At 41.1% G+C, this 12197-nt stretch overlaps 1 protein-coding gene across 1 annotated transcript; it reads left to right on the forward strand.

Annotated features, from left to right (window-relative positions):
* Nucleotides 1-506: 506 nt before the first annotated feature.
* On the forward strand, nt 507-1421 carry LOC133806426 (uncharacterized). The gene has a single exon (XM_062244527.1). The coding sequence runs from the start codon at nt 507-509 to the stop codon at nt 1419-1421; it is 915 nt and encodes a 304-aa protein (XP_062100511.1).
* Nucleotides 1422-12197: the final 10776 nt, after the last annotated feature.

Genomic DNA, 12197 nt, shown 5'->3' on the forward strand with positions numbered 1-12197 from the left:
CAAATAATCATGAAAAAAAAATATGTGAGCAATGTGATTAACCAAGTCAAAAAATGATTTCTATTCTTTTGTTGATAATAAAATGAGATTACAAAGAATTTGGGTTTCAATTAGGGCATATAACCCCAACAAACCATTCTCATAAGCTCCCTTGGTTTGCTGATTTTGCTAATTATTTGGCTAATGGGTTGATGCCACCAGAGATGACTAGACAACAAAGGAAGAAATTCCTGCGTGATGTGAAGTCTTATTTTTTGGAGGAGCCCTTTCTATATTAGCAATGTGCAGATCAGATGATTCGAAGATGTGTGGCAGAGCATGAAATTGAGGGTATTCTCTCCCATTGTCATTCATCTCCATGTGGTGGTCATTTTGGGGGAGCACGCACTGCTGCCAAGGTTGTCCAATCAGGTTTCTTTTTGCCTTCTTTGTTTAAAGACTCTTATGCTTATGTGGTAAGATGCGATCGTTGTCAAAGGGTAGGAAACATCTGAAGGAGAATTGAAATGCCTCTTACTAGTATTCTTGAGGTTGAGTTGTTTGACGTGTGGGGCATTGATTTCATGGGCCCCTTCCCACCCTCATATGGCAACTTGTATATCTTGGTGGTTGTTGATTATGCCTCTAAGATGGTTGAAGTCGCTGCCTATCTGACTAATGATTCCAAGGTGGTCATGAGGTTTTTACATAAGCATATTTTCACTAGATTTGGCACCCCAAGGGCTATCATAAGCGATGAAGGAACCCATTTTGTGAACAATGTTTTGGCTAAGTACAGTGTGAAGCATAAGGTGGCTACGACATACCATCCTCAAACCAATGGCCAAGCAGAATTGTCAAACAGAGATATAAAGGGTGTGCTTGAAAAGGTGGTGAATCTGAATTGCAAGGATTGGTCTAAGAGGTTGGATGATGCTTTATGGGCCTATCGAACGGCATTTAAAAATCCATTGGGGATGTCTCCTTATCACCTAGTGTTTGAAAAAGCATGTCACTTGCTAGTAGAACTTGAACATAGAGCTTATTGGGCACTCCAACAACTCAATCTAGACTTGCAACTTACGGGGGAGAAAAGAATGTTACAACTTGATGAGTTGGAAGAAATCCGGTTGTCTTCATATGAGAATGCAAAGCTTTATAAGGAAAAGACCAAGAGGTGGCAAGACAAGCATATCCAACCTCGTTCATTTGAAGAAGGGCAGCAAGTTTTGTTGTTTAATTCTACACTCAAGTTGTTTCCTGAGAAGCTCAAGTCTAGGTGGTCTCAGTCGTTCACTATTACCAAGGTCTATCCTCATGGGGCTGTGGAATTGAGAGGAAATGAAGGAGGTGAATTCAAAGTCAATGGGCAGAGGTTGAAACACTATTGGTGTGGTGAGGTTGAGCGCAATAAGACCTCACTCACCTTAGTTGACCCTTGAAAAATCATGTTCTTGAGTTGTTATGCTTAAAGCTATATTTGGAGAGCAACAAATTAATTATATATATATAGTATTCTGTTTTTGTTCTTGTTTTTCACCTTTTCCCTTCATGGTCTATGTTGTGGATTTGAATAAATTCATTTTCTAGGGTGACTGTGAGGATTCAGTGAGTTTTATGGGTCAATTGCAGTGTATTTGGACATGTTTCAAATCGGAACTTGGTGATATTTATGGTTGGTTTGCGGATCATTTGAATTCTGGAAAGTCTGGAAGTGATGCTATTGCAATGCTGCTAATTTTTTTTTTCGTGATGCTGCAGCATTGGACATAGGCAAAGGCCTGGGAAAATTTCAGAAATTACCCCCAATAAATTTTATTTTTTTTACCAATCCCCAATTTCACCCCTCCCAACACTTCCAGCTCTGTCCCAAACCCGAAACCCATCCCCTCCACCACCCGAGACCCCAAGCTCCTCCTCCTCCACAGGTTGCACCACCTCAACCCCCAAACCAGCACCGCCCCTGCCCGCGCCCCGAGACCCCTAGCCACCACGACCCACAATCCCCAACTTCCTCTCCTCCATCTTGCACGTACCACGACCCACGACCCCCAGCTTCCTCTCCTCCATCTCGCACGTCCCACGACCCGAAGAACCAGCTCCACTATTCCCCCATCTGAACCCCGCACCTCCCAGCCACATCTCCACCTCCCAGCCACATCTCTGCTTCCCAAGCCCACGACCCCACCAAGCTTCGACCCACGAACCCACAGCCAATACTGACCCAGATCTGATAAACTGTGACCTACTTCATCACCAACCTAGCCCTATCTCACACCCACGCACACAGCCACCAAAATACCACCCCCAAGCTCGATTTCTCTCAAGTTCAGGTGTCTCTCTGTACAGCTAGGTTGAGCACTTCTTGGCTTCAACTAAGAGGAACTTTCCAGATTTTTTTTTAGTGTGATTGATGGAGTCTTGTCGCTGGATGCCTACATATTGTGCCAATATTTTCTGCTGGGATTCCTTGATATTAAGCTTGTTAATAGGCAGTATTATTGCCTCATTGATTGGTGTTTCTTGCTCACAGCTATGGATAATTTCATTGTTGTCATTGCACTGGGTATTCTTGCTTGATTGGTTCTGGCTGGGTATTCGTGTTAGCTGAATTGGTGCTATCGTTGGATGTTTTCTAGGCATTTTTGATATTTTCGAAGCAGGTTGTTAAGTGCCATTCTGGGCTATTGCATCACCATAGTAAGGGATCAATTTCTGGTACATTTAACGTGATAATCAGGGGTTGTTGATTCTGTGTTGACAACTTTTGGGCTTAATACTCTTATTTGATTCCGTGTTGATAATGCCTCGGGGAAAGAAGCAAGTTGCTAGGAAGCTTAGTTCTTCTGTGAAGTTCAGCGGTACTGAGGCCGTTGATCACTATGAGAAAACATTTCGCACCCAAATCTTTTTAGCAGACAAGGGATTCAATTTGAATAGTGTTGATGAAACCGAACTGCCTCTTTATGTTCGCACACCTATTGAAGCACTCCGTTAGCAGCTCTTTTGTGGCCCTCGCCTTATGCCTGATGATACTATTGTGAGGGAATTCTATGCCAACCTTTGGCCCACCCAGTCACCAAGTGTCCTAGTGCGCGAAACTGAAGTCCCACAGACATCCGCTGCCATCAATGCTCTGTATGGCTAACCAGATATTGAGGATGATAATTATGCAGCCATGTTTCAAAATTGTGATCCGGAGTTATGCCAACAAGTATTAGATGATCTGACGGTTCCTGGCACTCAGTGGACATCCTCCTCCACCCAAGGTTGCTCACTTGTCGGTGAGCATTCTTATCACCTAAAGCTAAAGTGTGGTTATACTTTGTCCGCAACAGTTTTATGCCCACCATGCATACTTCCACTGTCAATATGGAGTGAATGTTCCTGCTGTTTTCCATCATTGGAGGGCATACCATATGTGGGTACAATCATTGCCCAAGCCATACGCGAGTGTGCCGGTAAGAAGGCAGGGCATACCTTCTTTCCCTCCCTGATAACACAACTATGTCATCAGGCGAGTGTCCCAATGGATGAGCCGTGCACTGAGCAGTATATCCCTAGACGTATCACCAGTTATGACATCTCCCACGTCTTGCGGACGTCTAATTCCAAGAAGCATGGGACAAGTTCTTCTTTTGCTCCGGATGTAGACCATGAACCACCGGTTTAGCCACCCATTGAGAATGGGGCCCCTCCCATGCCTACTAATGCCTCCTCCAGTGCTACTCCTATCGTTGACCCTCACCACTGCCAGATGATGGACATGATGCATTTTATGCATTAGCAGCAACAGGCTTACTGGCGCCATGCCCAAGTGCGTGACTGGTCCATTAAAAGCATGCTTGAGCGAAATTTCACCAACCACTTCACCTTCTTGCCTCAATTTCCGGACAGCATCCTAGCACCATGGCGAGGAGGTAGCACCGCAGACACGAAGGAGACTAGCGATGAAGACGGCGATAGTGGCGATCAGTGAGAGGAGGGAGTTTTCTTTGTCTTTTGCTCTTATTTAGTTTTTATTTGGACTGTCTCTTGTTATTGTAGTATATTGTTGTTGTTGTTCTTTGTTGTGTTGTCTTGGGTAACAATGAGGACCTTGATCTCGCTTAAGTTTGGGGGTGGGGGGGGGGGGGGGAGGGGGGGCGGGTGTTGTTCTTATTTGCTAATTGTGTCGTTTTACTTTCTTGAAATTTCTTTTCTTGTTTTATGTAGAGTCTAGAGTCTAGGTTGTTTTGGAATCAATTTTTGTAATGGTTCTGCTTAAGTTTGGGGGAGGGCTTGATGATAAAATTTCAAAGATATTGATAAAAAAATGATAGCTTTTGTGTGTGAATGAGCCTTTAGTACTTAAAGTTTTTTATGCTAACCGAACTTTAGTGAAAGTGTGAATCCAAATCAATGCACATAGTTCAACCTTGAAAATTCCAAAGTCCTAGGAAAAGTTGAGGTTGCATGAAGGTTCAAGTTTTTAGAATTGGTTCAATAATTCCCTTGAGGCGAAATCCTAGGAGGCTTAGTAATTTAGAAAGGATTTAGGCAATTTTGTTGGACTGTTTGAGCCTTTCGAGCCTACCCTATTGAATGTTACCCCTAGTTGAACCACTTTGAGCTTAATGACCTATATTTTTGTTGCTAACCCATGCATTGAAAGCCCATTCCTTTTGAATATCTCTTTTTCTTATCTCCACCAAATCATCAAACCATAAGCTTAGTTTGTCTTGGACATCATTTTGTGTGAGTTTGGGGGAGTAAAAATTGGGGTATCATCTTCTTGTTTATCAATGTTCTTCATATACATTCATATGGTCAATTTTTATTTAGTTAATAATATTTTTGTTATTTTATTTAAAAATAATAATAATAAACATCAGAAAAAAAAATCAGAAAAAAAAAGAAAATGTGTGTTGTAAATAAATAAGTTGTTTTTAAATAGTTTGTATTTGTAATAATTGAGTGTTTTGTATTCAAAGAAGTGGAAAATTGGAATTATTGGGTGAGTTTGAGGGTTCATTTTATTGAAAGAAAAAAAAATGAGCAATATGTTTGTGAGGTCCAAGGCAAACTAGGTTGAGGTTTTAGCTTACAAATGTCCATTTTATCCATACCTTTAGCCTAGCCTACATTACAACCAAAAATAAAGACCTATAGATCTTGATTACTAAGCTAACTACATTAGTGGAGAGGGGTTATCGAGTTCAACATATGAAAGCATGAATTGAACCTTAGGATTGTTGCTTAACTTGATCTAGGGATTTGGGATTGATTGGAAAGGACTATTCACACACTCACTCGAATAACATTCAAATCTTGGTTTTGTTAGCATTTTAACACTTGAGGAATTTGGTTTGTGAGCACATTTGAGTTATCATTTGCATAATTGATTTGAGAGCATTATCCCCACTTTTGCATATCCTTTGTAGATTGATTCCAAATTGTATGTTTCGATTTTGTGTCTTTGTTGTGTTGAGTTGTTTTATTTAGTTTGTCTCTTTTCTGGATTTTGTGTCTTTTGTGATTTGTTTGTGTCATCACTCGGGACGAGTAATGAGATAAGTTTGAGAGTGTGATAACTCTAGGAATTAGAGTTATTTTTATGCTTTTAAACTTATTTTTTTTATCAAGGAAGAGTGATTTGTGATGTTTTGTAGTAGTTTTATTGTGTTTTCATTAAATATTAATTAAAGTATGATAATATTAAATAGTATAGTAATGCTAAAAAAATCTCTAAAAATATGTCGGTTCATTATGTTGATAGGTGGTCTTTGAGTTTGGAGCAATTTGAGAAAAAAATTGAAGTGTGAAGTGGAATCAGAATTTGAGGAATGTTGTGGCATTGCTGCAGCATCGCATCCTGGCAGATGCTCTATTCTGAGGGTCCACGTGTGAAGTTTCAAATTTATGGTCTTAAACTCATTTTGTTGTAATTATCTTATTTGGGCTGAAAGTAATTGCTCCAAGGATATTTAGGCTTTTATTGTACTTGGTGCATTTGTGGTAAAGAAGACCAAAAAAAAAAATTTAAAGATAAATCAAAGAGGCCCACGTGACCCAAGGGGGGGATGACCTAAATGTATTGATAGTCTTATTTTCTAAGAGGGATAAACGACCAAGGCAGAGAAGAACACACCTAGGCGCCTGATGCAATGAATATACCCATTTTTGGGAGCCATTAATGTGAAGGAAGAGGTGAGAGGAAGGAGAAAATAGGGAAAAGCAAGAGGACAAAGCCACTTGAGACATCAGTTTGGCTTGAATTCTTACCTTTAGTTCTATTTCCTTTGAGTTTATTATCTAAATTTTCAGATTATGGATTGCATTTATTTGGGTATTTTTGAGATTATGAGTATGAGCTAAACTCTGAATAGCTAGGATAATTAGAACCCTAATATGTGATTGTATTGACACTTTTATATTGATGTTTATGCAACTTGATGTTTATTCATTCAAATATTTATCATGTTCAATGATTGCTATTGATTGATCAACTTTAGTAGGTAATTGGGTTATTTTTTTAATTCTGAAAAGGTTGAAATTAATGGACACATAATTTGAATGGTGCATGCTTGAACTCTTTGAATTCAAGATTGTAGTGATATAGACATATATTATTATCATGCATAGCCTTATGGAATTGATGCGTAAATTAAATCTTTGAAATTGAATTAACATAGACATATGTGATTTAATTAAAAGGTTAGAGTTAGAGTTCTTTGACAAAAGCCTATGAAAATTAACTAAAATTCTTGGCTTACAGACTTCCAATTGCTGCAGCATTAGTCCAGCATCAGTGTCAGAATTGCATATTAGGGGGATAATTATCTTATTTGTCGTTATACCATTTGTACTCCTTGAATCAAGTTTCCTGAGTTGTTTCTTTTATTTTTCTACATTTAATTAGTCTTTAGAACACAATCATTTTAATTAATCTTAGTGCCTTTAAATCATTTTCTTAAAACTTAGTTTCACAATTAAAAACTTAAAGAAAAGTCCTTGTGGATACGATATCTAGTACTTGTTACTATATTACTTGTTGTTGACAATGTACACTTGCACTTAGCTTAAATTTATGCAACAGCTAATGTAGTGGCTGATGCATTGAGTCGGAAGGGCCCAGGACAATTGTTCAGTTCAAGGCAGATATCTGATAATTTAGCTGAAGAGATGACTAGAGTGTGTATAGAATTGGTGGTTGGTCAGTTAGTCAACATCACTCTTCAGTCTACCCTCCTTGAGATGATCAAGGAAGCACAGGGGGAGGATTCCCAATTGAGAGGGCACAAAGAGAGGGTCTTAGTCGGAGTGGCTAAGGACTTCTCTATTTCGGAGATGGGACTACTAAAGTACAAGGGTTGGATCTGTGTTCCGATGGATTTTGATATCCAATGAGAGATCTTGGATGAATCACATACCAATCCCTATTCTTTACATCCAGGTACGATGAAGATGTAACAAGATTTGAGATCCTTGTATTGGTGATCGGGAATGAAGAGGGACGTGGTGGACTATGTGGCTAAGTGCTTAACTTGTCAGTAGGTAAAGGCTGAACATCAGAGGTCAGCAGGGTTATTGCAGCCTCTAGGCATTCCAGAGTGGAAGTGGGAGGATATCACTATGGACTTTGTGGTTGGTTTGCCGAAGACCGTGGGACAACATGATTCAGTGTGCGTGATTATGGATAGGTATACCAAGTCCGTCCACTTTTTTCCTGTTAGGACGACTTATACTGTGGAGCAGTATGCTGAATTGTATGTGAAGGAAATTATTCGACTTCATGGGGCTCCGAGGCCGATGGTATCCGACAGGGACCCCACCTTCACCTCCAAGTTTTGGGAGAGTCTGCAGAAGGCTATGGGCACGTAGTTTCAGTTTAGTACCGCTTATCATCCTCTGACGGACGGATAGTCTCAGAGGACAATTCAGATTCTGGAAGATATGCTTGTGTGCTGGATTTTGGGGGATCTTGGAGTAAGTATCTCCCTTTGATTGAGATTTCGTACAACAATAGTTATCAGGTGACTATCGAAGTGGCTCCGTATGAGATGTTATATAGGAGGAAGTGTAGATCACCTATCCATTGTGATGAGATGGGTGAGAGAAGGAACTTAGGTCCTGAGATGGTTCAGAGGACCAATAAGGCGATTGAAAAGATTATGGCCCAAATGCTCACCTCCCAGAGTTGCCAGAAGAGTTACTCGGACTTGAAACGCAGAAGCGTGGAGTTTCAAGTCAGAGACCATGTGTTTCTTAGGGTTTCTCCCTTGAGAGGAGTGAAACAGTTTTGTGTTCGGGACAAGCTGAGCCCTCAGTTTGTCGGCCCCTTTGAGATTTTGGAATGGGTTGGAGAGGTAGCTTACAGATTGGCGATGCCTCCAGCTCTATCAGGGGTTCATGATGTATTTCACGTGACCATGCTCCGGAAGTACGTATTAGATTCTATGCATATACTAAGTTATGAGAACTTGGAGATGGACAAGGATTTATCATATGAGGAGAAGTCGGTTCAGATTCTCGACCAGAAGGATAAAGTCTTGCGGAGCAAGACCATCGCCTTAGTGAAAGTGTTGTGGTGGAACAGCAAGGTTGAGGGTATAAATGCAATATTTGTGATTAGATATGCGGGAGCGGTATCCCGAGTTATTCAGGTAATTTCGAGGATGAAATATCTGTAAGGAGGGGATAGTTGTAGCGTTCCAAATTTTCTAATAAGACTTAGCACCTTGATTAGCGTGCCTGGAGGGCAATAATTGAATTATTATATTAATATGTGAATTTGATAAGTATGTGATTAGAAATGCATGTTTAGGTGAATTAAATATGGATGTGGGCCCCTTTTGATTATTAGGGGCATGTTTGTAATTTTAGCCCGTTGAGGGTATAAATGCAATATTTGAGATTATTGTGATCTTTACCACGTGTGAGTGGTGATTTATTTGAGATGCATGATCCAAGACAGTCCTAGGGAGTAGTTTAGCTAGGAAGTCACAACAGGACCCGATACCCAACTCGGGGCGAGTCAAGGGGTATTCTGGGCATTAGATATTTTACTGGGCTATCGGGTTGTGAAATTTACCATTTTGCCCTCGGGAACGTTTTTGGTACCCCGAGCCTTGGAGGAAAGTTAAGTGACTTAGGCTAAGTAAGACAAAGCAAAGAAGCACTTAGAATTGTCCCAAACCGACCCTATCTCCCTATCACTCGATTTCTATCTCTTTGGGAGTTTGAAGGCTGAAGAAAGTTCTAGGGGAATTAAGCTAGGAATTCGGAAATCTATGGCTTGGATTGTGAGAGGAGTAAGCTTGGGAAGTTGAAGAGCAAGTGTGGCCTGAATTCATCCTTGATGTAAGAAGCCTAGCATTAAATTATCTGAGTTTATGCTGAGTTTTGTTTGAATTGTAAGTTTATGCATGTAAGCTGAATGGTGGAACACTCTTAATTATTTGGGTGAGTTTTTGGATTAGTTTCTGTTAGGTTTTTCTGCTAGGACCATTCATGAATTACTGTGATGATTAAATTGAGTTGTGGGATTGATTTTTGTTTAATTGGCTGGGTTTTGGTTGTTAAAATGGGGGATTTTCTGGGTTCGAAAGGGTCAGGCTGCGACTCTGTTCTTGGTGAGCCACGGCCCTCTAGAACAGATGGGAGGCCAGGATGAAGGGTGGGCTACGGCGCCCCTATGGTTGGGCCACTGTGCGCGTCTGCTGAGCGAGGAAGTTGAGCCTCTGATTGAGGCGGGTCGTGGCACAAGGCCTTGGGGCTATGACTTTTAATAGGTTTTTGGACAACGAGAAGGTTTTTGGCTCGGGAATCCAAATGTTAAGGCTCGGGATGGATTTTATCACCCGGATTGATAGAATTCAAGGTCGTAGAGATTAGAATTATAACCCAAAGTTATTTAATGGATTATAACTTGATGGATGGATGTCGTTGATACGTTGGGACACAGGTAGGAAAACTATTATACCCGTAGAACAGGGTGTGGCCCTATAGTTTGTACTGCAGGGCATGACCCTATGTGATTATGATGCAGGGCATAGCTCTATTGTTTATGTTTGTATTTGTTTAAGTATTTGTTGAATATATGTTGTGTGTTGCATATTTGTGAATGAACGGTGAAGGTCGGGAACGGCGAAGGCCGAGAACGGTAGGAAGCCGAGTGCGGCAAGGGGCTGGAAACGGCGTTAAGCACATGGAGTGCAAGGCCGAGTATGGCAAAGGGCTGGGAGCGCTGTTGAGCATGCGGAGTGAAAGTCGCCAGGGTGAGACCTTTCTCAGATGCCTGAGTCATCCTCACGATGTAGACCGCGAACCCAGGGCCTGTTGAAGCACTTGGGACGACATGGCCACTATGTGTTTAGCCTGTTGGCTGCCTGGTTGTATGCTAACTGATAATTATGCATCTGCTGATTGTTTGTGTTGAGTTTTCTAGCTAGGCTTCAGCTCACAGGTGCTCTATGGTGCAGGTAAGGGCAAGGGAAATGTCGACCAACCATGAGTACGGAGAGCGTGGAGCGACATGTACATATTTGGCCATCCTGGCTGCCACGGTCAGGGGTATTTTTGGGAGATGTTGTGTCTCAATCTAGATTTTTTCATTTAGTCGACTTTAATCATATTTTTGAGCGTTTAATATTTCTAAACAGTAATTTTGGGATCCCAAATGTATAATGCTTTATAATTTCAAAAGAATGATTACATTTTCCAAATTACATGACCTTTACTACTGTTTAGCTGCACTTTTAATCTAAAACCTCGATTAGCGAGTTAATTACACGTTTAAAACTCACTTAGTAACGACTCTAAGGAAGTAGGGAGTTACACCTGTCTTCATTATGACTTTCCGTGCATTAAGTATCTTCAGAAAATCTCACCATTCGTTGTTGAGGTCAGTTAGTTTGGTTGTTAACGCAGACTCGAATCCTGGTATCGCGAGATCGAGTGATGTAGGTTACCTCTCTATGAACAAAGTTTCTTTGGCCATTTCCCCCGAAGGGGCATATTCCCTCAAGCTCGTGGGGGTGATAAATGATATATTGGTTGTAACGCCCTAAATAACCAAGACTGTTGCACTGTATGTTTTAAATAGTGCAAGACTTGCGAATCAAGTCGTTTTAAAATAAATGTGATTCTAAAGCCAACTGACAGATTAGGGTTAAAAGATTTTGATCATAAACACTTAATGTTCATTAAAACAAATCGTTGATACATGGGATCCCAAAAACAAGGTTTACATGGCAAATACAACTCTCAAAGACTGATACAACAAAAGCCAGTCTAACGACAAAATACAATTTAGAGCTCTAATTCCTGTAAATTCTCTCGGTCGTGGCGGTCGAGCAGCTAATGATGTACACTCTGCCCTCAGAGCTCTCCAACTAATGGTTGGTCCAGCTTTTCTTTGCCTTTACCTACACCACGTAGCACCCGTGAGCCAAGGCCCAGCAAGAAAATCATAAACAACAAGCATAGATAGCAACAACAACATTTAATAAACTTCAGCCATTCAGTTCAATTAATCGGCAAAATACAAGTATTAAGCTAGGCAACGATCAACATATACTTTCAAACACATAACTCAATCTGTAATATGAATATTTAGGTGTCGGTGCCCTTAGGCCGAGCCCTCTGGTTATTTAGCTGACCAAGACTTGCTTAGGCCGAGTCGTTTGGTTATTTAGTTGACTTGGCTCGCTTAGGCCGAGTTGCGTTCAGTACGCTTATCATCAGCCCCGACACCCTTAGGTCATACTTTCATATCCCACATAATAGATATATAATTCACAGAACACATATGTTCAATTACAGGGAATCTCAATCCCGATCACAACTACATGGGTGAAGTTTTCTTACCTCGAGTCCCAAGCGATGGATAAAGAGTAATCCTTAGCACGATCCTCAGTCCTGAGCCTTAACGGTAAACCTAGTCCAATAAAATGTTTTGGAAACAAATAATAGCCTTTGGGACCTCGAATTCTACTAAACTGGGTAGTAGAATTCATCCTCGGCACTTGGGTTTAAATCCGCGAGCCTAAAAACCTTAGCTTCCCTTTCCTTTCAATTTAAGGTCGTGACATGCCCTTTAGGGCCGCGACCCTCTACTTGGTCAGAGGGCAAGATCCTCCCTGTTGGAGAACACGGACTGTAGCATGCTCCCCCATGCCGCGGTGCCTGAGCAAACCAAAGGCGTCCCCAGCCTCTTCAAACAGGCAAGCCACGAC

The sequence above is a fragment of the Humulus lupulus genome, chromosome X (assembly GCF_963169125.1).
Source record: "Humulus lupulus chromosome X, drHumLupu1.1, whole genome shotgun sequence".
NCBI classification, from domain to species: Eukaryota; Viridiplantae; Streptophyta; class Magnoliopsida; order Rosales; family Cannabaceae; genus Humulus; species Humulus lupulus.